General features: G+C 37.0%; 1 protein-coding gene across 2 annotated transcripts in view; it reads left to right on the top strand.

Annotated features, from left to right (window-relative positions):
* TTC27 (tetratricopeptide repeat domain 27) overlaps positions 1-26,524 on the top strand; it is a 202,183-nt gene that overhangs the window by 148,570 nt on the left and 27,089 nt on the right. For both annotated transcript variants that reach the window (XM_037806843.1, XM_037806844.1), the window contains exons 15-16: positions 17,348-17,400; positions 26,060-26,225. In XM_037806843.1, coding sequence (XP_037662771.1) covers positions 17,348-17,400; positions 26,060-26,225 — 219 coding nt within the window. The remainder of the gene's footprint in view (positions 1-17,347; positions 17,401-26,059; positions 26,226-26,524) is intronic.

The raw sequence follows: 26,524 nt of genomic DNA, 5'->3' as shown, positions 1-26,524 counted from the left end.
CAAACAAAGCAATGGATTAAGGAAAACAAATAACCTAAAATAATTACTTTGCTTCCAATATGTTCCTACCATACCCCAAGAAAATTAATAAACCATGTCCAAACAGAGGAGTAAGAAAAACAAATAATCTAAAATAGCTACATTGCTTCCAACATGTTCCTACCATACCCCAAGAAAATTAACAACCCCTAAGTAAACAAAGGAATAAGAGAAGAAAAAACCTAAAATAACTCTATTGCTTCCAACATGATCTTACTATATCCAAGAAAGTTTACAAACCATAATCATTCCTGAGCATTCCCATAACATTGAGATTACCCTCCATAGTTTATCTGTTCTTATTAGATTATCATTCCCCCTCCACTAATTGGTATCTCTAGGTCCCCTACATTCTACAGTATAAAACATTGTACATTTTTCACAGAATTCACATTAGTGGTAACATACAATATGTCTCTTTTTGTGCCTGGCTTATTTTGCTCAGCATTATGTCTTTTTTTTTTTTTTTTTTTTTTTTTTAATCTTCATTTTATTGAGATATATTCATATACCACGCAGTCATACAAAACAAATCGTACTTTCGATTGTTCACAGTACCATTACATAGTTGTACATTCATCACCCAAATCAATCCCTGACACCTTCATTAGCACACACACAAGAATAACAAGAATAATAATTAGAGTGAAAAAGAGCAATTGTAGTAAAAAAGAACACTGGGTACCTTTGTCTGTTTGTTTCCTTCCCCTATTTTTCTACTCATCCATCCATAAACTAGACAAAGTGGAGTGTGGTCCTTATGGCTTTCCCGATCCCCTTGTCACCCCTCATAAGCTACATTTTTATGCAACTGTCTTTGAGATTCATGGGTTCTGGGTTGTAGTTTGATAGTTTCAGGTATCCACCACCAGCTACCCCAATTCTTTAGAACCTAAAAAGGGTTGTCTAAAGTGTGCATAAGAGTGCCCACCAGAGTGACCTCTCGGCTCCTTTTGGAATCTCTCTGCCACTGAAGCTTATTTCATTTCCTTTCACATCCCCCTTTTGGTCAAGAAGATGTTCTCCGTCCCACGATGCCAGGTCTACATTCCTCCCCGGGAGTCATATTCCACGTTGCCAGGGAGATTCACTCCCCTGGGTGTCTGATCCCACGTAGGGGGGAGGGCAGTGATTTCACCTTTCAAGTTGGCTTAGCTAGAGAGACAGGGCCACATCTGAGCAACAAAGAGGCATTCGGGAGGAGGCTCTTAGGCACAACCATAGGGAGGCCTAGCCTCTCCTTTGCAGCAACCGTCTTCCCAAGGGTAAAACCTGTGGTAGAGGGCTCAACCCATCAAACCACCAGTCCCCTATGTCTGTGGTCATGTTAGCAACCATGGAGGTGGGGTAGGCGAATACCCCTGCATTCTCCACAGGCTCCTCAAGGGGGCACTGCATCTTTTTTTTTTCCCTTTTTTTTTTTTTAACTTCCCCTTCTTTTTTAAATCAACTGTATGAAAAAAAAGTTAAAAAGAAAACAAACATACAATAAAAGAACATTTCAAAGAGACCATAACAAGGGAGTAAGAAAAAGACAACTAACCTAAGATAACTGCTTAACTTCCAACATGTTCCTACTTTACCCCAAGAAAGTTACCTAATATAGCAACATTTCTGTGAACTTGCTCCTACTATATCCATCACAAATTAACAGACCCTAGTCATTCCTGGGCATCCCCAGAACGTTAAATAGCTTATCTGTTCTTCTTGGATTATTGTTCCCCCTTCCTTAATTGCTCTCTATTGCTAGTTCCCCTACATTCTACATTATAAGCCATTTGTTTTATATTTTTCAAAGTTCACATTAGTGGTAGCATATAATATTTCTCTTTTTGTGCCTGGCTTACTTTGCTTAGCATTATGTCTTCAAGGTTCATCCATGTTGTCATATGTTTGACGAGATCGTTCCTTCTTACTGCCGCGTAGTATTCCATCGTGTGTATATACCACATTTTATTTATCCACTCATCTGTTGAAGGACATTTGGGTTGTTTCCATCTTTTGGCAATTGTGAATAATGCTGCTATGAACATTGGCGTGCAGATATCTGTTCGTGTCACTGCTTTCCGATCTTCCGGGTATATACAGAGAAGTGCAATCGCTGGGTCGAATGGTAACTCTATATCTAGTTTTCTAAGGAACTGCCAGACTGACTTCCAGAGTGGCTGAACCATTATACAGTCCCACCAACAGTGAATAAGAGTTCCAATTTCTCCACATCCCCTCCAGCATTTGTAGTTTCCTGTTTGTTTAATGGCAGCCATTCTAACCGGTGTTAGATGGTATCTCATTGTGGTCTTAATTTGCATCTCTCTAATAGCTAGTGAAGCTGAACATTTTTTCATGTGTTTCTTGGCCATTTGTATTTCCTCTTCAGAGAACTGTCTTTTCATATCTTTTGCCCATTTTATAATTGGGCCGACTTTACTATTGTCATTGAGTTGTAGGATTTCTTTATATATGCAAGATATCAGTCTTTTGTCAGATACATGGTTTCCAAAAATTTTTTCCCATTGAGTTGGCTGCCTCTTTACCTTTTTGAGAAATTCCTTTGAGGTGCAGAAACTTCTAAGCTTGAGGAGTTCCCATTTATCTATTTTTTCTTTTGTTGCTTGTGCTTTGGGTGTAAAGTCTAGGAAGTGGCCGCCTAATACAAGGTCTTGAAGATGTTTTCCTACATTATCTTCTAGGAGTTTTATGGTACTTTCTTTTATATTGAGATCTTTGGTCCATTTTGAGTTAATTTTTGTGTAGGGGGTTAGGTAGGGGTCCTCTTTCATTCTTTTGGATATGGATATCCAACTCTCCCAGCCCCATTTGTTGAAAAGACCATTATGACTCAGTTCAGTGACTTTGGGGGCCTTATCAAAGATCAGTCGGCCATAGATCTGAGGGTCTATCTCCGAATTCTCAATTCGATTCCATTGATCTATATGTCTATCTTTGTGCCAGTACCATGCTGTTTTGGCAACTGTGGCTTTATAATAAGCTTCAAAGTCAGGGAGTGTAAGTCCTCCCACTTCGTTTTTCTTTTTTAGAGTGTCTTTAGCAATTTGAGGCATCTTCCCTTTCCAAATAAATTTGATAACTAGCTTTTCCAAGTCTGCAAAGTAGGTTGTTGGAATTTTGATTGTGATTGCATTGAATCTGTAGATGAGTTTGGGTAGAATTGACATCTTAATGACATTTAGTCTTCCTATCCATGAACATGGAATATTTGTCCATCTTTTAAGGTCCCCTTCTATTTCTTTTAGTAGAGTTATGTAGTTTTCTTTGTATAGGTCTTTTACATCTTTGGTTAAGTTTATTCCTAGGTACTTGATTTTTTTAGTTGCTATTGAAAATGGTATCTTTTTCTTGAGTGTCTCTTCAGTTTGTTCATTTCTAGCATATAGAAACATTACTGACTTATGTGACCTTGTATCCCGCTACTTTGCTAAATTTGTTTATTAGCTCTAGTAGCTGTGTTGTCGATTTCTCAGGGTTTTCTAGATATAAGATCATATCATCTGCAAACAATGACAGTTTTACTTCTTCTTTTCCAATTTGGATGCCTTTTATTTCTTTGTCTTGCCGGATTGCCCTGGCTAGCACTTCCAGCACAATGTTGAATAACAGTGGTGACAGCGGGCATCCTTGTCTTGTTCCTGATCTTAGAGGGAAGGCTTTCAGTCTCTCTCCATTGAGTACTATGCTGGCTGTGGGTTTTTCATATATGCTCTTTATCATGTTGAGGAAGTTTCCTTCAATTCCTACCTTTTGAAGTGTTTTTATCAAAAAGGGATGTTGGATTTTGTCCAATGCTTTTTCAGCATCTATTGAGATGATCAATTGATTTTTCCCTTTTGACTTGTTAATGTGTTGTAATACATTGATTGATTTTCTTATGTTGAACCATCCTTGCATGCCTGGAATAAACCCCACTTGGTCATGGTGTATGATTTTTTTAATGTGTCTTTGGATTCGATTTGCAAGTATTTTGTTGAGGATTTTTGCATCTATATTCATTAGGGAGATTGGCCGGTAGTTTTCCTTTTTTGTAACATCTTTGCCTGGTTTTGGTATTAGATTGATGTTAGCTTCATAAAATGAGTTAGGTAGTGTTCCCTTTTCTTCAATGTTTTGAAAGAGTTTGAGTAAGATTGGTGTCAGTTCTTTCTGGAAAGTTTGGTAGAATTCCCCTGTGAAGCCATCTGGCCCTGGGCATTTCTTTGTGGGAAGATTTTTGATGACTGATTGGATCTCTTTGCTTGTGATGGGTTGGTTGAGGTCTTCTATTTCTTCTCTGGTCAGTCTAGGTTGTTCATATGTTTCCAGGAAGTTGTCCATTTCCTCTACATTATCCAGTTTGTTGCTATACAGTTGTTCATAGTATCCTCTTATAATTTTTTTAATTTCTTCAGGATCTGCAGTTATGTCCACTTTTTCATTCATTATTTTGTTTATATGGGTCTTCTCTCTTTTTGATTTTGTCAGTCTAGCTAGGGGCTTGTCAATCTTGTTGATCTTCTCAAAGAACCAACTTTTGGTGATATTTATCCTCTCTATTGTTTTTTTGTTCTCTGTGTCATTTATTTCTGCTTTAATCCTTGTTATTTCTTTTCTTCTACTTGGTTTAGGATTGGTTTGCTGTTCATTTTCTAGCTTCTTCAGTTGATCCATTAGTTCTTTGATTTTGGCTCTTTCTTCCTTTTTAATATATGCGTTTAGTGCTATAAATTTCCCCCTTAGCACTGCTTTTGCTGCATCCCATAGGTTTTGGTATGTTGTGTTCTCATTTTCATTCGTCTCTATATATTTAGCAATTTCTCTTGCTATTTCTTCTTTAACCCATTGATTGTTTAGGAGTGTGTTGTTTAACCTCCAGGTATTTGTGAATTTTCTAAGTCTCTGATGGTTATTGACTTCTAATTGTATTCCATTGTGGTCAGAGAATGTGCTTTGAATAATTTCAATCTTTTTAAATTTATTGAGGCTTGTTTTATGTCCCAGCATATGATCTATTCTGGAGAAAGTTCCATGAGCACTAGAAAAGTATGTGTATCCTGGTGATTTGGGATGTAATGTCCTGTAGATGTCTGTTAAATCTAATTCATTTATCAGATTGTTTAGGTTTTCAATTTCCTTATTGGTCTTCTGTCTGGTTGATCTATCTATAGGAGAGAGTGATGTGTTGAAGTCTCCCACAATTATTGTGGAAACATCAATTGCTTCCTTTAGTTTTGCCAGTGTTTCTCTCATGTATTTTGTGGCACCTTGGTTGGGTGCATAGACATTTACCATTGTTATTTCTTCTTGCTGAATTGCCCCTTTTATTAGTACGTAGTGGCCTTCTTTGTCTCTCAAAACATCCCTGCATTTGAAGTCTATTTTATCTGAGATTAATATTGCTACACCTGCTTTCTTTTGGCTGTAGCTTGCATGAAATATTTTTTTCCATCCTTTCACTTTCAGTTTCTTTGTGTCCCTGTGTCTAAGATGAGTCTCTTGTATGCAACATATTGATGGTTCATTTTTTTTGATCCATTCTGCGAATCTATATCTTTTAATTGGGGAGTTTAATCCATTTACATTCAACGTTATAACCGTGAAGGCATTTCTTGAATCAGCCATCTTATCCTTTGGTTTATGTTTGTCATATTTTTCCCCTCTGTCTATTAATATCCTTTATTGTACCCATACCGAATCTCTTTAGTACTGAACCTTTCTCCAAGTCTCTCTGTCCTTTCTTTGTTTCTCTGTCTGTAGGGCTCCCTTGAGTATCTCCAGTAGGGCAGGTCTCTTGTTAGCAAATTCTCTCAGCATTTGTTTGTCTGTGAAAAATTTAAGCTCTCCCTCAAATTTGAAGGAGAGCTTTGCTGGATAAAGTATTCTTGGCTGGAAATTTTTCTCACTCAGAATTTTAAATATATCGTGCCACTGCTTTCTTGCCTCCATGGTGGCTGCTGAGTAGTCACTACTTAGTCTTCTGCTGTTTCCTTTGTATGTGGTGAATTGCTTTTCTCTTGCTGCTTTCAGAACTTGCTCCTTCTCTTCTGTGTTTGACAGTGTGATCAGTATATGTCTTGGAGTGGGTTTATTTGGATTTATTCTATTTGGAGTTCGCTGAGCATTTATGATTTGTGTATTTATGTTGTTTAGAAGATTTGGGAAGTTTTCCCCAACAATTTCTTTGAATACTCTTCCTAGACCTTTACCCTTTCCTTCCCCTTCTGGGACACCAATGAGTCTTATATTTGGACGTTTCATATTATCTATCATATCCCTGAGGTCCATTTCGATTTTTTCAGTTTTTTTCCCCATTCTTTCTTTTATGCTTTCATTTTCCATTCTGTCATCTTCGAGGTCACTGATTCGTTGTTCAACTTCCTCTAGTCTTGTACTATGAGTGTCCAGAATGTTTTTAATTTGGTCAACAGTTTCTTTAATTTCCATAAGATCATCCATTTTTTTATTTAGTCTTGCAATGTCTTCTTTATGCTCTTCTAGGGTCTTCTTGATTTCCTTTATCTCCCGTACTATGGTCTCATTGTTCATCTTTAGTTCTTTGAGTAGCTGCTCTAGGTGCTGTGTCTCTTCTGGTCTTTTGATTTGGGTGCTTGGGCTTGGGTTATCCATATCGTCTGGTTTTTTCATATGCTTTATAATTTTCTGTTGTTTTTGGCCTCGTGGCATTTGCTGAACTTGATAGGGTTCTTTTAGGATTTGTAGACCAATTGAAGTCCTTATCTCTAATTTATCAGATCTACAGCTTCGTGGAGTACACTTTCTCTAACTAACCAGCAGGTGGCGTCCACGAACCACCTGTTCTCCACAAGCCAGTTCTCCCCTGCTTAGCCTTTTTGGTGAGTGGGGGAGTGAGTCTTGTGGGGTCCAATTGGTGTACCAAGCTTGCGTGTGTAGTTGGTGTTGCCTGCCCTGTATATGGGGCGTGTTTCTGGGCAGTCAGGGAGGTGGGGTGGCTCTAACAATCAAATCTCCGTGGTGATCCTAGAGTTTTAAAGCTGCTGCAATAGTGTAATCCTTCAGTTCAGTCCTGCCACAGTTTGTCTGTGCCACTGACCCACAAGTCCTTGGTATTGGCGTATGGCTCCTGAGACTTGCAAGTGGGTCCCTCTTCCAGGCCGTGCACCCCGGGTCCTCTGTTGAGGGATGGCTGTGCTATGTCACAGGTGAGTGCCGTCCCCCCAGGGCAGTTCTGGGCTGCTGGGCTGTGTAGGGAGGCTCCCAGTCTGCTGAAATGATGGCTGAATGGGGCTTTGTTAATTCACACTGCTCTACCTTCCCAACTCTGGGACAATCAGCTGAGGTTGCAGGGAAGGCTAATGTCCACGCCCAGTTTTGTGGTGTGTGCCTGTTATTTGAAGCACTTCCGTCACACTGGGTTGTCTGGGGCAGTTCTGGGCTATGGGGCTGGCGATGGGCAGGAGTGTTTCCTGTCCACCAGGATGATGGCTGTGAGCGGACACCCCCCTTTTCTTGGGAAGTTGTGGTGTTTAGTGAATTTTCTCAGCCACTGGATTATTGCCTTTTGTCTCAGAGCTCTCCTAGTTCTGCTCTTGACTTGACCTGCCCAAATAGCAAGTCTTTGAAGCTTTCTGTATTGGGCTTCTTAGAGTAATTGTTTTAGAAAAAGAAAAAAGGATTAAAAAAAAACAAACAAACAAACAAAAAAAACGGGCCCTCCTCAGAGATCTAATGGGTTATTGAAATGCTAAGAGACAAAGCAACCAGGGCCATTAAGGAAAGGTCCACAGGGCAGAGAGATCAGCTTTTCTTCGGGATTTGCATATGCGCCTCAGGGCCCTTCCCCTTTCTATGTTCACCAGAACTCCAAAAATCCTCCGCTTTTATTTTGGAGTTTTTCGTGTTGTTTTTTTTCTATGCCTGTCTCCTCTCTGCTGGGCTGGCTGCTCTCAGATTCTCTGGTGTCTGGTCTCAGTCTATCTATGGTTGGAGTTTGAATCAGTAGAATGAGTTTCCAATAAGGGCAGCCACTGCAGTTCTCCCTTCTCCTTCCCGGATCTGACAGCCCCTCCTCCCCTGGGACTGAGCCTGGCAGGGAGGGGCGCGGGTCCCCTGGCGGCAAAAACTTACAGATTTCGCTGATCTCAGCAGTTCCACGTTTTCATGAGTGTTGTATGAAGTATGCCCAAAGTCAGATTGCTCTGTGGTGTCCAGTCCACGCAGTTCCTGGCTTTCTACCTACTTTCCTGGAGGAGTAACTAAAACATACAGCTCACCAGTCTGCCATCTTGCCTAAGCTTTTATTTTAAGTATATATCCTTTTTTTTTTTAATATATCTAACACAGCTTTATTAAGATACAATTCATATACCATACAATACACCCAAGTGTAATGTACATGTCAGTGGTTTTTAGCATATTCACAGAGTTGTACATCAATTTTAGATCATTTTTATCACCCGAAAAAGCAACCCTCATATCCATTATCAGTCACTCCCTAAATGCCCTCCACTTTCAGCTCTACAACTTCCTTAATTATCACATTTACTCCTTTGATGTGTACTTACAGTACTGCAGTTTATCAGTCTTGATAAATGTCTAAATTATTAATGTAGGTTCCTTGGGTCTAAGGAAAAGGATGAAGACTAGACTACTGATAGGTATTTTATTTAATGGAATCCTAGCATTTGGAATCTATCTTTCAACTCAGATTCAGACCAAACATTTTAAACATTTGGAATGAAATTCCAGTATCACTCACCTTTTTTTTTCCTTTTAATTCCTTAATATAATTTAAAGACACTGCAGAAATCTCAGTTGAGCAGTTTGATCAGTTTTGACAACTGCATATTGTTGTGTAACTCTCACCTGATTCAAGATGTAGAACACTCCCGTCATCCCAGAAAGCTCCCTTGTGCCCCACCCTCCATCACTAACCATGCATGTGCACTCCCTCATCCTGTGCTCCCCCAGCAATCACTGTTCTTAATTTTTTTCTCCATACTTTAGCTCTGCCCTTTCTAAAACCTCATATAAATGAAATCACTGATGATGAACTCATTCTTTTTTCCTGACTTCTTTCGCTTAACCTGTGTTTCAGGTATTCATCCATGTTAGTTGTAGCAGCAATTAATTTCTTTTTATTGCTGAATAGTATTGTAATGTATGAGTAAACCACAATTTATTTATCCATTATCCTGTTGATGGACATTTTGGTTATTTCCACTTTGGGGCTATTATAGATAAAGACTTTGTGTGGGCATATGTCTTCATTTCTCTTGGGTAAAAACATAAAAGTGAAATGACTTGATCATATATTGGTGCTATTATAAATGTTATTGTTCTTTTAATTTTATTTTTCAGTTGTTCATTGGTAGAAATACAATTGATTTTTGTATATTGACTCTTTGCTGCTTGGGTAATTTCCGTTGCTACGTCTCCAAATTCTCTAATCTTTTTTCTGCAGAATCTAATCTGCTGTTGATCCCATCCAGTACATAGTTCATCTCAGATATGGTATATTTCATCTCTAGAAGTTTAGTTTAGGCCATTTTTTATATCTTTCATGGCTTGACATACATAATCAACATTTCCTCCTCCTTCTTGAACATAAAGAATATGGTTATAACTGCTTTAATGTCCTTGTCTGCTAATTCTGTCATCTGTGTTATTTCCAAGTCTATGTCTATGATTTCCTACTTCTTTGTATATGCCTGCTAATTTTTTATTGGATGCCAGATATTGTGAAATTTACCTAATTAGGTGCTGGCTAATTTGTATTTCAATAAATATTCTTATTCTGGGATTCAGTTAAGTTTCTTGGAAACAGTTTGATAGGGTTCCCAGATTTAGCAAATAAAAATACAGAACACCAAGTTAAATTAGGATTTCAAAATATTTGGAGCATATTAATACTAAAGAAATATTATTTATGTTAAATATAAAAAAATTTAATTGGGCATCCTGTATTTTGTCTGGCAACCCTACAGTTTTATCTTTTTGATAAATCTTCTTTTAAGATTTGTTGAGTTGGACTAGAGCAGCCTTTAGTTTAGGACTAATTTTGCCTTCTTCCTAGTACTTTACCCAGTGCTCTGTTAATTACATCACTTTCCCCACGGTATAGTGAGAACACAAACTATTCCTGGCTCTGTGTGAGCTCCAGAGATTGTTCTCTCGGCTCTTAATGGGTAGTTCTTTCCCTGGCATTGGGTATCCTCACATACATGTGCTGACAGTACTCAGGTGAAAACTCAAAGTGGACCTTCTGCAGATCTCTGGAGTTTTTTCTCTGTGCAGCTCTCTATTCTTTGATATCTTGCCCAGTGAACTCCAGCCACTGTGGCTTGCCTGGGCTTCAGGCTTTGTCTTCTCAACTCGGGAGGACTGACTGACCCTACCTGGATTCCCTTTCACTGCACGGTGTCCTGGACACTCTCCAGGCACTAAGCTGGAGCAATCTTAGGGCCTCATTTGTTTCCTCTCTCTCAGCAGTCACCCTCCTGCATTGCCTAATGTCCAGTATCTGAAAACTTTTATTTATTTTGTCTGACTTTTTAGTTTCAGGTGGAAGACTAGTCTGGTTCCTATTATACTTTTTGACCAGAGTTTACCTTGTATCCTAATAAAAACTTTGCTCACTTCACTTACTAGTTCTAGTTTCTTATAGATTCTTTAGGATTTTCCATAGTAAGTCATTATCATGCTGTCTACACATAAAAACAGTTTTACTTCTTGCCCTCATATTTCTTTTTCTTGCTTTATTGCCTTGAGTAGGACCTGCAGTACATTGTTTAAAACAAGTGGTAAGATTGGATATCCTTGTCCTGTTCCTGATTTTAGGGAGAACTGTTCGGTATTTCTCCATTAAGTGTGATGCTAGCTGTAATAACTTTTTGTGAATTTCCTTTTCAAGTTGAGATAATGTCTTTCTCTCCCTAGTTTTGCTGAGAGTTTTTATCCTGATGGGTATTTGATTTTGCCAGATGCCTTTTCTGTCTTTGTTGAGATGATCATGTGCTTTTTCTCCTTGATTCTGTTAATGTGATGAATTACATTGATTGATTTTTTTTTTAATACTAAAGCAACTTTGCATTCCAGGTATAAATTTTACTTCCTTGTGAGATCTCATCTTTATTATACCTAGTGCTAGATTCCAGTAACTAATATTTAATTAAAGATTTTTGTTTCTGTAGCCATGAAGAACATTTTCTGTTATTTTTTTGTTTGTAATGTCCTTATCTGGTTTGGTATCAGCCCTCATAGAATGAATTAAGAAGTTTGCTCAGCTTTCCTTTTTTATAAAAGAGTCTCTATTTTCTGAAAGAGTTTTTATAAGAATTATATTATTTCTTCCTTAAATGTTTAATATAATTCACCATTGTAGCCATCAGGTATGGAGCTTTCTTTACAGCAAAGTTTTTAATTTCAAATTCAGTTTCTTTAGTATATATTGAATTATTCTGGCCTTCTGTTTCTTATTGCATTACTTTTGGTAATTTGTGACTTTGATCTGAGTTGTCATTTTGATTGGCATAAAGTCATTCATAATATTTATTTATTTCTCCAGCAGCTATATCAATGTCCCCTCTTTCATTTCTGATGTTATGTGGTTTTCTTTATCATTCTAGCCTAGGGTTTATCCACTGTATCAGTGCTTTCAAAGAGGCAACTTTTGCTTTTATTTATTTTTAAAATATTCATTTGATTTCTGTATCACTGATTTCCATTTTGAATTCTTTCATTCTACTTTTGATCTTAGTTGCTCTTTTTCTGTTTCCTAATGTGGGGCTTGGTTTATTAAGTTTAAACCTTCTTTTCTAAAATAATTTAAAGCTATAAATTTTCCTCCAAGCCCTGCTTTTGCTCCATCCTACAAATTTCTATTTTTTTTAAAAAAAATTCATTAACATCCAATTCAAAATATATTCTAATTTTCCTTCTGATATCTTTTATCCACTGAGTTACTAAAAAGTATGTTTTTTAATTTCCAAGTATTTAACAATTTTCAAGATACCCTTTTGTTTTTTCTAATTTAGTTCCATTATGGAATCTAAATTGCTGCATGATTTAAATAATTTGAAATTTATTGGGAGTTTTATGGCTCATCACACGATCTGAATGTTCCATATGCACTTGGAAAGAGTGTACGCTCTGCAGTTGTTGAACGTAATGCTTGATGAATGACAGTTGGGTTAAGTGTTGCGCACATATTCTGTAGCCTTGCAGATTTTTTGTCCTCTTATTCTATCAGACACAGGGAGAACATTTGTTAAAACCTCCAAGTATAATTGTGAATGTGTCTGTTTCTTCTTTTAGTTCTCTCAGGGTTTGATTCATGTATTTTTGAAGCTCTGGTATTAGGTACATACACATGTAGGATTACTATGATTTTATTGACTTAATTAACCATTTTATCATTATGAATTTCATATTTTATCTTTTATAATACTCCTTCTTTTTCTTTTGTTTCCTGATATTAATATAACTACTCCAGCTTCTCGGTCTTCATATTTAACCTACGTCTGTTGTAAACAGCATATATTTGTGTCTAGCTATTTTATCCAGTCTGCCTTTTAAGTGTTTATTCCATCTGTATTTAATGTAATTACTGGTATGGTTGTATTTAAGGCTACCCTCTTCCAATTTTTTTCTGTTTGTGCTCTTAATTCTTTTTTCCTTTGTTCTTCCTTTCCTTCTGTTGGATTAATTTAAGATTTTTTAGTATTCTGATTTATCTCCTTTATTGGCTTTTTACCTATACTGCTTTGCTTTATTACTGGTTGCCCTAAGATTTTGCAGTATGAATCTTTACCTTTTTAGTGTCTAATACGACTTAATATTCTATCACTTCACATACAATGTAAGAACCTTATAATAGTGTATTTTTATTTATTCTCTCCCATCTTTCATGCTATTGGTATCATGAATAGCACTTTATAAATCCCACAGTAAATTGTTATTTTTGTGTTAAACAGTAATTACCTTTCAACAAAATTAAGAACTGAGAAAATAAAGTATGTTACATTTCCCTCCATATTTACCAGTTCCAGTACTCTTCATCTCTTTGAGTAAATTTGAGTTTCTGTCTTGTATCATTTTCCTCCAGTCTGAAGAACTTCCTTTATTATTTCTTGTAGTGTGGGTCTGTTGGTGACAAATTCAGCCTTTGTTTCCCTGAGAATGTCTTTGTTTCACTTTCATTTTTAGAGGCTATTTTCACTGGATATAAAAATTCTAAGTTGACAGGGTTTCTTTCCTTTTGGCATTTTGAAATTGTTGATTCATATTGTGTTTTGGCTTGCATTGTTTCTTAATAGAAATTAGCTGTCACTATAACCATTTTTCCCTACATGTAATATGTCTTTTTCTTCTTCTTCTTTTAAGATACTCCTTTTTATCTTTGGTTTTTGCAATTTAATTATTATTTGTCTAGATTTAATTTTCTTTGTACTTATCTTACTTTGAGCTTCTTGAACTTTTTAGATCCATGGGTTTATAATTTCATCAAATTTGGAAAACTTTTGGTCATTATTTCTTCAAATATTTTTACTGCTCCATTTTCTTTCTGGTACTCCAGTTTCAGGTGTATACTTACATTCTTCCCACAGCAGTTTGAGGCTCTATTTACTGTTGTTGCAGTTGTTATTGTTGTGCTGGTTCTCCAGTGTTATAATTTCTATTCCTGTATCTTTGAGTTCAGAGATTTCTTCTGCACTATCCAATCTGTTAAGACTGTCCATTGAATTTTTCATTTCCGAGCGTATGTTTTTTTAGTTCTAGAACTTTTATTTGGTTTTCTTTACAGTTTTCATGTCTCTACTGAGATTCCCTAACTATTCCCTCATTATATTCATGTTTATCTTCAAATCTTTGGGCATATTTCTAATAGTTTCTTTTTAAGTCCTTATATGCTTATTCTAACATCTGTTTCATTTCTGGATCTGTTTCTATTAATTGATTTTTCCCCTGGTTATGGATGAAATTTTCCTGCTTTTTTGAGTGCTCTAGAAATTATCTATCCTACCTATTGTGCTAGATTGTTGAGTTTCCAGATTTTGTTGTCTTCCTTTAAGGACTGTTGAGTTTTATTTTGACAATTAATTTACTTGTGAAATCAGCTTGATTTTAAGCTTTTTTAGTGTGGGTCAAGAGTTGTCCTTATTCTAGGGTTACAGTAACCCTTCTTTTAAGGCATAGCCTTTCTTGGGTCTGAACTGAATGCAGTGGGTAGTCAATAAGAACTCTCCACTCTGGTTACTTGGAACTTGAATAACTGTTAGCACTGTGTGATCCCCAGAATCTCCATTCAGCTCACAGCTCCCTTGATAATTGTTCTCTGCCTATCCTTGAGGAGTTTTCCCCTGTTCATGTACAGCCTGGTATTCAGCTAAGGACTCAAGTAGACCCCAATTGAACTTTCTGGAACTTAATTTTCTGCACAGATCCCTCTTTTCTGGTACTTTGCCTTGCAAATTCCAGCCACCTTTTCAGCCCTCAACTCTGCTCTCTTTTCTCCACTTTTCAGTAAGACTTGCTGTGCTTTATTTATTTCTTCCTCCCTGTGTTGTAGCCAGGAAAATGCTGCTAGCCAGAGTGTAGGTTAATTGTGAGACACCTCAATTGTTTCCCTTCTCTCAGGTATCACAGTCCCGTGCTGTTGTCCGACTTCTCAGAAACAGTTATTTTCTGTATTTTGTCTAGTTTGTAACTTTTTATGGTGAGAGTGTTAGTCTGGCACTAACTTGTCTGTTACTCTGGTACTACCTTGCCATACCTGGAAGTGGAGATTTGGTGCCCTTAATTTTTTTATGCAATTTTATTGAGACATATTCACACAAGAGAGAAACCATCCGAAATATGCAATCACTGGTTCACAATATCATCTCTGTCCCCTTATTTTTTTTTATTAAATTCAGTTTTATTGAACTATATTCACATACAATATAATCATCCATAGTGTACAATCAGTTCACAGTACCATCATATAGTTATGCATTCATCACCCCAATCCATTTTTGAACATTTTCCTTACATCAGAAAGAATCAGAATAAGAATAAAAAATAAAAGTAAAAGAGGACACCCAAATCACCCCCATCCCACCCTATTTTCCATTTAGTTTCTGTCTCCATTTTTCTACTTGTCCATCCATACACTAGATAAAGGGAGTGCAATCCACAAGGTTTTCACAATCACACTGTCACCCCTTGTAAGCTGCATTATTATACAGTTGTCTTCAGGAGTCCAGACTACTGGGTTGCAGTTTGATAGTTTCAGGTATTTGCTTCTAGCTATTCCAATACATTACAACCTAAAAAGGGGTGTCTATGTAGTGCATAAGAATGCCCACCAGAGTGACCTCTCGACTCCATGTGAAATCTCTCAGCCACTGAAACTTTATTTCATTTCATTTTGCATCCCCCTTTTGGTCAAGAAGATGTTCTCAATCCCATGATGCCGGGTCCACATTCATCCCGGTGTCATATCCTGCGTTGCCAGGGAGATTTACACCCCTGGGAGTCAGGTCCCATGTAGTGGGGAGGGCAGTGAGATCACCTGCCAAGGTGGCTTAGTGAGAGAGAGAGAGGGGGCCACATCTGAGCAACAAAGACGTACTCAGGGGGAGACTCTTAGGCATAATTATATGAAGGTTTAGCCTCTCCTTTGCAGTAATGAGCTTCATAAGGGCAAGTCCCATGATAGAGCGCTCGGTGCACCAAACCACCAGTCTTCACTGTTTGTGAGAACATCAGCAACAGTCCAGGTGAGGAAGTCCAACACTTCCACATTTTCCCCCAGCTCCTTAGGGAGTGCCCTTAATTTTTGAATCATATATATAAGATTTAAGAATTATATACTCTATATATTATAAAGGGTAGAATGAAAAGGATAGCAACCATAATTCACACTGTTCTTGATAGGATCACTGTTTGTATATAGCCTTTAATTTATTTTTGTCATTGGGGAGAGGCATAATTTTACCCTGATTATAGTGTGCTTGATTGTTGGAGTACTTAGTAATAACAGTGGAGAATGCACACTCACTCTTTCATTCTCCTACTTGATGAAGGATGCTGACCAAATAAGCAAAGCTTTTTTTTTTTTTTTTTTTTTTTAATCATCATTTTATTGAGATATATTCACATACCACACAGTCATACAAAACAAATTGTACTTTCGATTGTTTACAGTACCATTACATAGTTGTACATTCATCACCTAAATCAATCCCTGACACCTTCATTAGCACACACACAAAAATAACAAGAATAATAATTAGAGTGAAAAAGAGCAATTGAAGTAAAAAAGAACACTAGGTACCTTTGTCTGTTTGTTTGCTTCCCCTACTTTTCTACACATCCATCCATAAACTAGACAAAGTGGAGTTTGGTCCTTATGGCATTCCCAATCCCACTGTCACCCCTCATAAGCTACATTTTTATACAACTGTCTTCGAGATTCATGGGTTCTGGGTTGTAGTTTAATAGTTTCAGGTATCCACCACCAGCTACCCCAATTCTTTAGAACCTAAAAAAGGTTGTCTAAAGTGTGCGTAAGAGTGCCCACCAGAGTGATCTCTCGGCTCGTTTTGGAATCTCTCTGCCACTGAAGCTTATTTCATTTCCTTTCACATCCCCCTTTTGGTCAAGAAGATGTTCTCCATCCCACAATGCCGGGTCTACATTCCTCCCCGGGAGTCATATTCCACGTTGCCAGGGAGATTCACTTCCCTGGGTGTCTGATCCCACGTAGGGGGGAGGGCAGTGATTTCACCTTTCAAGTTGGCTTAGCCAGAGAGAGAGGGCCACATCTGAGCAACAAAGAGGCATTCAGGAGGAGACTCTTAGGCACAAATGCAGGGAGGCCTAGCCTCTCCTTTGCAGCAACCGTCTTCCCAAGGGTAAAACTTATGGTAGAGGGCTCAACCCATCAAACCACCAGTCCCCTATGTCTGTGGTCATGTTAGCAACCATGGAGGTGGGGTAGGAGCAAAGCTTTTTAAGATAGGAAAAATAATATTTCTGCATTGTCTTGAATTTATAGATTTATATATTGTCTAAATGATTTTGCCATTTGTCCATGTATTTTATAAATCTAAATTTGAAAATAAAATCTTAACTGAATTCCAAATCAGTAGTATATCATTTGTTGACGACTTCATGACATTTTTGTTTTAAATTATAAAAGTTAAGTTTAATTTATTTTTCATGTACCTTTAAACATGCTTTATTGAAAATTTGATTATAAAGAGCACATATTGGAATAGGAAAATGTGTGTATTGTTGGTTTCAGCAGTTATTTTATGGGAATAATCTGTAACTGTATTCTCTATCATTTCAGAATGCTGAGGCTTGGAACAATTTATCAACTTCCTATATCAGATTGAAACAAAAGTAAGTACATCAGACAAGTATGACAAACTTTGCTTCCAAAATAAATAAGTGAGATTCTTTCCACCTAAACACTGAAACATTGTGCCTTACTCTTTCTGTTTTGTCCCTTGCCCACCTATATTTAAGTTGGAATGCCTTAACATAGTCTTTGAATTCTAGATTTACAGTTTATTTCTTGAAAATATTTAATATTTAATCAAATAAATATTACTTAATTTCATTTTTTGATACTGAAGTTTTGCATCCTGAATTTCATTACATGATAAAAGTAAGCATGCTTTTAGTTGTTCAACTCAATTGATAGATTGTTTTTTATTGTTTACTGTGTACTAGACATTATTAAGCAATAGAAATAAACGTGAAACGTTGTCTTCAGGGAGTGTTCTAGTTTGCTAATGCTGCAGAATGCAAAACACCAGAGCTGGATTGGCTTTTATAAAAAGGGGGTTTATTTGGCTATACAGTTACAGTCTTAAGGCCATAAAGTGTCCAAGGTAACACATCAAAAATTGGGTACCTTCACTGGAGGATGGCAAATAGCATCCAGAAAACCTCTGTTAGCTGGGAAGGCACATGGCTGGCGTCTGCTCCAAAGTTCTGGTTTCAAAATGGCTTCTCCCAGGACATTCCTCTCTAGCAAGCTTGCTCCTCTTCAAATAACATCACTCACAGCTGCACTCCGTCCAGTCTCTTTGAGTCAGCATGTTTTATATGGCTCCGCTGATCAAGGCCCACCCCCGAATGGGTGGGGCCACGCCTCCATGGGAACATCTCATTGAAATCATCACCCACAGCTGGGTGGGGCACATTGCAAGCAAATCTAACCAGCACCAAAACGTCTGTCCCACAAGACCACAAAGCTAATGGCAGTTGGGGGACACAATACATTCAAACTGGCACAGGGAGTATAGGTTAAAAAAATAAAATATTGTGCCATAGTATTTTAAAAGAATTAATTAGCAATAAGAGCAGTGTGTGGTAAGTATCAATAAGAAATACATTGAGGGCTATAATAATAGTAGGTGTTATTTATTGAGCACTTATTATTTGCCAGACTCATTTAGTCCTGTGAGGATCTCAGAAGAGAGAAGAGTGGAGAAGAAAAAAGGTGTGTGATCCTAGTTTAGAAACACTTCTGAGAGAATGTTAGACTCAAGCTGAAATTTGAAGGATGGGTAGAGGGGACAGAGGAAAACCTTTCTGGCAAGGGGAGGATTGTGCCCAAATATAGAGAGGCAGAATGAATGCAGTGTTTTAGGATACAGGAAGTAAGGTGGTCCAGCTTAGGAATCTAGTGAGATTTATATGAGAGGGGTATAGTGAGAGATAAGGTTGAAAAGGTAGTTGGGTCAAATTGCAGTGTGTTCTGATAATCTTACTCACATGTTGAGATTATCCTGTTGGTAGTAGAAAGCCAGAGATTTTAGTGGGGGAACTTCATGAACAAAAACACTTTTAAGGGAGGTTTATCTGGTGGCAGTGCGTGAGATGGACTAGAGAGGAAACTGGAGGCTGGGAAACCAGTTAGGAGACAGCTGTTGTAACAAATCCAGGCATGAAATATCTAGAGGGGAAAAAGAAGGGGCAGATGCCAAACAGTTTATAAAGGGGACAATCAACTGGGCTTATCGACTGGCTGTAGAAAACGAAGGAAAAGGAAGCGACAAGGATCTCTTTTGCCAGGGTTTTAATTAATTAATTAAAGGACGGACAGATTTCCACTTTTATTTTGCCTGTTTTCAAACTCAGTTTTTCTTTGTTGAATCACAAGATATTTCTGAAGACATCATTAAATTCATATTTAATGATTAAGAGTTTCCTCTGCTCTTTGATGACAAGCTACATAAAGTACTGTTTATTCTACTCTTCTCTTCAGTAAATAATATTATGATTTTGATTGCAGCTGATTGTGATAAAAGTCACTGGAGACCCTTTTGGTTTCAAATAAGGGGTGGGGGAAATCCTGTCATAGTTGTAGAATGATCTCATTGGATTTCTCTGGTAACTCTGACAATTCTGGATGTAGTGAGGCTCTTGCTACTCTACCTTGTCTGCCAGTCCATTAATCTTAGGAATTCTGCTTTCTCTCTTAGGGTTGTTTTTTTTGTGTTTTTTTTTTCCCTCCACATATTCCTCAACCTCTTTTTGATGCTTTATTGTCTTCCTGCAGCTCTTTGAATAGGTTTTTGTGTAAAAGTGGGGTGGTTAAGGTCAGAGGTAAATAATTCTTTTATTCTCGTCTTTTTACTCTATCCTTTCTTGGCTGCTGCTCCAGACATAGCTAATTTTTGACTCATGAGATTATTACTCCAGAAGTAAATTATTACCACTCCTTTCAAAATAATCCTATCCATGTCTTAAGATGGCCTATTAAACGAACTCATTTATCCTTTTGCTATCACAAAGTTCTTCACTGAAGTACCCTTTTCACTATTTTAGCCCATTTCCCCAGGCATTATGTCTGTACCAATTCCCTTGGGAAATTTTCCCATCTTACTATATAGCTTTCTTAGTGCAGTAACTCTATCTTAGCTGGTTTCGTCAATGAATCTTAAAAATGAAGCTCCTTATAAAGAAGCTACACTCATCAAAATGAAAAAAGAAATCAATACTGTGAAAATTTTGAGGCCAGAAAATTGTAAAGACAGGATGAGAGAACTGTAGGAAAAAGGATATTCCTCATGGTGTGGATTGCTACTTGTTGAGTTTTTTCCCCAATAGAATGACTTCACGGTACCCATCCCCCACCATTCCCCAGGAGAGAGGGAGAACTGGGGAATCTCAGCCCACCACTGCTGAAGGCAGCTGCTGTTACATGGAGGGTAGGGGGCAAAGTAAAGTAGATAAAAGAAAGAAGGAAAAAAATCCCATGGAAACAATTCATGGCTGAATTTGAAGCAGTTAGAACAAGGGTATTTTCAGTTTTAATGAAGGACAGTGGGCCGAGGGATAAGTGACTCAGTACACTCCATAACAACTTTAGGTGAATTGTCTAATCTAGAGACTAAAAACTAAACTTCAATGAATTGGCTATGAATGAAAAGACTAAAAGGACTTAGTTGCAAGGTCATTTTGATAGATACTATAGGTATATTGGAGATTGGTTAAATGATTCTTAAATGATTTGTGGGGAGTTACTGTTGATGTGGGCACACTCCTTTTCAAATGCTTCAGGAAGTGACTCTTAGAACAATGGCCTGGGATGGCCAGAAAAATCCCAAACAATCCCTGCAAATTTTACCTTGAAGTCAGCAGGAAGGAGGGGCTTTGATGAAACACTGAGAAGTTCAGCAGAGAAGGGAATGTTGGACCTTGTGGTCTTAAAGTAAGGAGCTTCAAAATGGCTATTTGAAAGGGAGATTGATAGTATACATTTGAAAGAGGTTACTGTAATCATTTGGTAAAACATTTATGTTCTCTGAAGGAGTTATTTGTCCAGCCTAGAAAACAAAATGTTAGGAATCTTTGTTAATGTTAATCTGTTTGCTGAGATGTTTAACTTTTAGAATAAATGACATGAAGTTCTGTTCATTTCCATGTCAATATCAAGTTTTAATATTCTTTTTTCTGTTTTCTAAAGTGGTTTATATAAGACAACAATTACTTAATGGCTTTGTAAATCTTATCTGTAAAACTAATTAGCCTTGCTTTAATTTTTATTGGTTTATTTGACTTTCCATATCTCTTGAGTTCATTTTTGGTAATTTGTTCATAGCATTCTCTTATGATTTTTTAAAATTATGAATCTTAGTATTCTGAATAGAATTGGTAGAATTTTGTCTAGTTCATTAGTTTTTTCAGAGAGCCTACTCTTGATTTTGTTAATAATTTCTACTTATTCTTTATATTTTATTTATCTTTATTATTTTCTTCTTTCTACTTTAAAATTATTTGGTATTCTTTTTCTACTTTATTAAGCTGAATGTTTTAACTCATTTTCCATCATTCATGTCTTGTATTAAATGCATTTAACATCATAAATTTCCTTGTAAATACTGCTTCAGCTGTATCCCACAGATGTTGTTACATAGTACTTTCATTCAGTTCTAAATATTTTGTAATTTCTATTATGAGTTTCTTTTTTTCCCCCACAGTGAGTTCCTTTTTTTAAACATACATTTTTAAGTTTCCACATATATATATTTTAAAGTAATTACTGTTGATTTCTTGTTTAATTAAAGAGAATGTGATGTATATGCTTTTAGTTTTACTTTTTTTAAACATAAATAACTTGTAATCATTATTTTTATTCCCAATAGTTAATTAACTGACATCTCATCAATTTCTGTTCTCATCATTAACCATTTCTAGTACCTCATTCCTGGGTTCCTTTTTCTTTTTACAAGAGGGAGTCCTTTAGTATTTCTTTTAGTTAGAGTCAGTAGATGGTAAACTATGTTAGTCTTTGTACATTTGAAAATGTTTAATTTTGCATTTCCTCTTGAGTGGTCAATTTAGCTGGTTAAATAAAATTTTAGATTGACAAGTTATCTTCACTCAGCACTTTGAATGTAGTATTCCGTTTTCTTCTGCCTTCTTTTGTTGCTTATGAAATATCTGCTGTTCTCTAAATGTCTTTCTTTGTAGGTTTTAGGAGTATTTTCTCCAATTTAACACAATATGTTTAGGTTTTGTTTTATCTTTGTTTATGATGCTTGGTACTTGAAATGTACTTTTCTTTTTTAATTGAGATTGTCCTCATACCATACAATTATCCAGAGATCCAAAGTGTACAATCAATTGCCCATGGTACCATCATACAACTGTGCATCTGACACCACAATTTTTTTTCAATTTTTAGAACATTTTCATTACTCCAGAAAAGATATAAAGACAAAAAAAAGAAACCCAAATCCTCCCATACCCCTAACCACCCCCACCCCCCCATTATTGACTCATAGTATTGGTATAGTACATTTGTTACTGTTGATGAAAGGATGATACAATACTACTAACTGTAGTACATAGTTTGCAGTAGGTATATATATTTTTTCCTATATGCCCCTCTATTCCTCTATTATTAACTTCTAGTTATAGTGTCACACATTTGTTCTAGTTCATGAAAAAGATTTCTGACATTTGTTCAGTTAATCATGGACATTGCCCACCACAAGGTTCATCACTGTTTTATACATTCCCGTGTTTTAACCTGCGACTTTCCTTCTGATGATGTACGTGACTGAGCTTCCCCTTTCCACCACATTCACACACCATTCAGCACTGTTAGTTATTTTCAGAATGTGCTACTGTCACCTCCGTCCATTTCCAAACATTTAAGTTCAACCTAGTTGAATATTTTGCTCATAATAAGCAACCGTTCCCCATTCTTTAGCCTCATTCTATATCCTGGTAACTTATGTTTCATGTCTATGAGTTTACATATTATAATTAGTTCATATCAGTGAGACCCTGCAATGTTTGTCCTTATGTGTCTGACTTACTTCACTCAATATAGTGCGCTCAAGGTTTCTTCATCAGCCCATTTTTTTTAAGGTGGCTTTGTTTATCCACCATACTTTCCATCCTAAGTAAACAATCAATGGTTCCCTGTATAGTTACATATTTATATAGTCACCACCATCACCACTATCTACATAAGGACATCTTCATTTCTTCCACAAAGAAGGGAGAGTCCAAGAAGGTAGAGAGACAAAAGAAAGGGGAAAAAGAACGAGGAAAAAAAAAAAGAAAAGAAACAAACATAATAGCTAGGAAGCAACAAAAGGAAAAATACCATTAAACTAAAGTAGAATATAGAGTCAGACAACATCACCAATGCCAACAGTCCCATACCTCCCCCCTCCCTTATGTCCCCCTCTTATATGCATTTAGCTTTGGTATATTGCCTTTGTTACATTAAAGGAAGCATAATACAATGTTTCTGTTAATTTTAGTTTCTAGTTTGCTTTGATTATATTTTTTTCCCCAATACCACCCTATGTTTAACACCTTGCAAGGTTGACATTCATTTGTTCTCCCTCATGTGAAAACATATTGGTACATTTTGTCACAATTGTTGAGCACTCTAGGTTTCACTGAGTTATACAGTCCCAGTCTTTATCTTTCCTCTTTCCTTCTGGTGTCCCACATGCTCCTAACCTTCCTCTTTCAGTCATCTTTGTTCAGTTTACTTACACTGCTGTGCTACCATCACCCAAAATTGTGTTCCAAACCTCTCACTCCTATCTTTTCCTGTCTGTCTATAGTGCTCCCTTTAGTATTTCCTGTAGAGCAGGTATCTTGTTCATAAACTTTCTCATTGTCTGTTTGTCAGAGAATATTTTAAACTCTCCCTCATATTTGAAGGACAGTTTTGCCAAATATAAGATTCTTAGTTGGCAGTTTTTCTCTTTCAGTGTCTTGAATATATCACCCCACTTCTTTCTTGCCTCCATGGTTTCTATTGAGAAATCCGCACATAGTCTTATCAAGCTTCCTTTGTATGTGATAGATTTCTTTTATCTTGCTGCTTTCAGGATTCTCTCTGTCTTTGATGTTTGATAATCTGATTATTAAGTGTCTTGGCCTAGGTGTATTCAGATCTATTCTGTTTGGGGTATGCTGTGCTTCTTGGATCTGTAATTTTATGTCTTTCATAAGAGATGGGAAATTTTTATTATTTCCTCTATTATTGCTTCTGCCCTTTTTACCTTGTCTTCTCCTCCCCTCCCCTCCCCTCCTCTCCTCTCCTCTCCTCTTCTCCCCTCTCCTCTCCTCTCCTTCTGGGACACCCATGACATGTACATTCATGCATGTCATGTTGTCATTTAATTCCCTGAGATGTTGCTCATCTTTTTCCATTCTTTTCCCTATCTTCTGTGTGTAGGATTTCAGGTGTCTTGTTTTTCAGTTCCTGAGTGTTTTCTTCTGCCTCTTGAAATCTGCTATTTTATGTCTCCATTGTATTTTTAATCTCTGTGTTGTGCCTTTCATTTCCATAGATTCTGCCAGTTGCTTTTTCAAACTTTCGATTTCTACCTTATGTTCGCCCAGTGTTTTATTTATATCCTTCATCTCTTTTGCCATATCTCCCTTGAATTTGTTGACATGGTTTTTGAATTGATTTAGCATATTTCTTTGAAAATCTTTAATTGATTGTTTCATTAAAGTGAAACAGTAACTCAACTGTATCTTAATTGAGGTGTAAGTTTGTTCCTTTTGTTGAGCCATATCTTCATTTTTCTGAGTTTAATTTGTAGTTTTCTGTTGTCTAGGCATCTGGTTTCCTTGGTTACCCCATTCAGATTTTCCAGTCCAGGATGGGTTCAAGTCTCAGAATGGGGGTATTATTCAGTGTTAAGTTTCCCTAAGGGAAGAAGATTGACAAACTTTCCTGTGAGGTGTCTGGCTGCTATGCTTTTCCTAACCTGCCCAACAGGTGGCACTGTCAGCCTGTTGCTCCTGATTGGTGTAGGGAGGTGTGGCCCCTTTAATTCTCCGCTTAAGTTGTTTCTGTTTAGACTCTTTCCCCCCAGGCCCTGGGGTCTGAGTTCTGAAGGGAGGCCTAGAGCTGGGCCCCATCTTCTTTCTCTTAGGGAAGATGCACCCCTTAGGGAGTTATCTTTTGCAATTGAATTACTCCTTTGTCTCTCTGACTCTGTTAACTCCACCCCTGGCTGGGTCATAGCACTGCCAACTGAAAATGGTTGAAGCTCTCTCTACTGAGCCACTCAGGTTGAGAGAGAGAAAAAGGGAAAGAAAGCCCCTTTTCAGAGCCAGTCCATGGCCCCCCAGTTTCACCTGTCCGTCAGAGTGAGCACCTGGTCTTCTGTGCTCTCTTTCCCAGAGCACAGGCATTTTCTGGCTCTCTAAGGTCAGCCATCTTTAAAAGCCTCTGTATTTTTCCTTCTTTTTTTTAATTCTTTTTTTTTCCCATCAGCCCCACCTCCTCTCCACTGGGAGTGACTTCAGGGTACTTTGCTGCTTGTTAGGGTTTTGTCCTCATTTGTTAATTAAAACTCCAGTTGAAGGAAGGTTGCACTATATTCGCTCACTCCGGGAATGCTGCTTTCTTCCTCAGTGAGGTCTTACAGCTCAGCCTGCTTTGGGAGGAGGGGGCTCCTGGCGCGCTTCCGCAGTTTTTACTTACAGATTTTAGGTTTCAATCTCAGCCATTCCACCCAATCCCAGTATGATGTGTGGACAGTCATGGTTGTTCCCCAGGAGTTGTTCCGGATTATTTACTAGTTGTTCCAGGTTGTTTATTAGTTGTTCCAGGGGACTAACTAAATTCCACACCTCTCTATGCCATCATCTTGCACCTCCTGTACTGACATTTTTTAAAACTTTGATTTTAAATATTCAATTATCTTGTTCCCCTGAATATTTATCCATCCCTGTGGCCCAGTTTGAATTTAGAGCAGACCAAGATTCCTGCTAATTTGATGACACACCTTTAGACCTAAAAAATTAAAAAGTGTACCAAAAAAAAGTGTACCAAACACTATAAACTTGAAGATGCCCCTAATTTTTACAACTAAGCCATTCCTTAAATTCAGTATTTTCTAGATCTGATGGACTCAATCAAAATGACTATCAAAATATTTTCTCATCTGATCCTGAATTTAAAAAATTAGTAAATAATTACTAAGAAAGGAAATGATAATGAGAACAGGACATATTTTGTGGTCAAATTTCTTTAAAATTTTATCTTTAATAGAGTAAAAGCTTTTAGAACTTTACAAGAAGCTCTCAAGTGCAACTATGAACACTGGCAGATCTGGGAAAACTACATCCTCACCAGCATTGACATAGGAGAATTCTCAGAAGCCATTAAAGCTTACCATAGGCTCTTGGACTTACAGGACAAATACAAAGATGTTCAGGTAGGATATATGTACTTTGTTATTTTAGTTTGTGTTTGATATTAATACTTGACTATGTGATGTAAATGTTTCCTTGAATATATGCAGGAAAATTTTGTTAAACACAAGTAAAATATAAAAAATATAGAAAAGTATTTTTCCTCTAATCAAATATTCTTAGTTACATAAACTGAATTTTGTATTTACTGTGACTTGAAACTAAATAGAATGCTGTTTGTGTTATTTATTTGGGTATCTCAGTATATTTTGTGATTTGTAATAGCCTAAGTAAATTCCATATTCATTCACTTATTCATTGA

This window comes from Choloepus didactylus, chromosome 17 (genome assembly GCF_015220235.1).
Source record: "Choloepus didactylus isolate mChoDid1 chromosome 17, mChoDid1.pri, whole genome shotgun sequence".
Lineage (NCBI taxonomy): Eukaryota > Metazoa > Chordata > Mammalia > Pilosa > Megalonychidae > Choloepus > Choloepus didactylus.
Note: the sequence above shows the minus strand (reverse complement) of the source record. Positions and strands in the feature narration are given on the sequence as shown.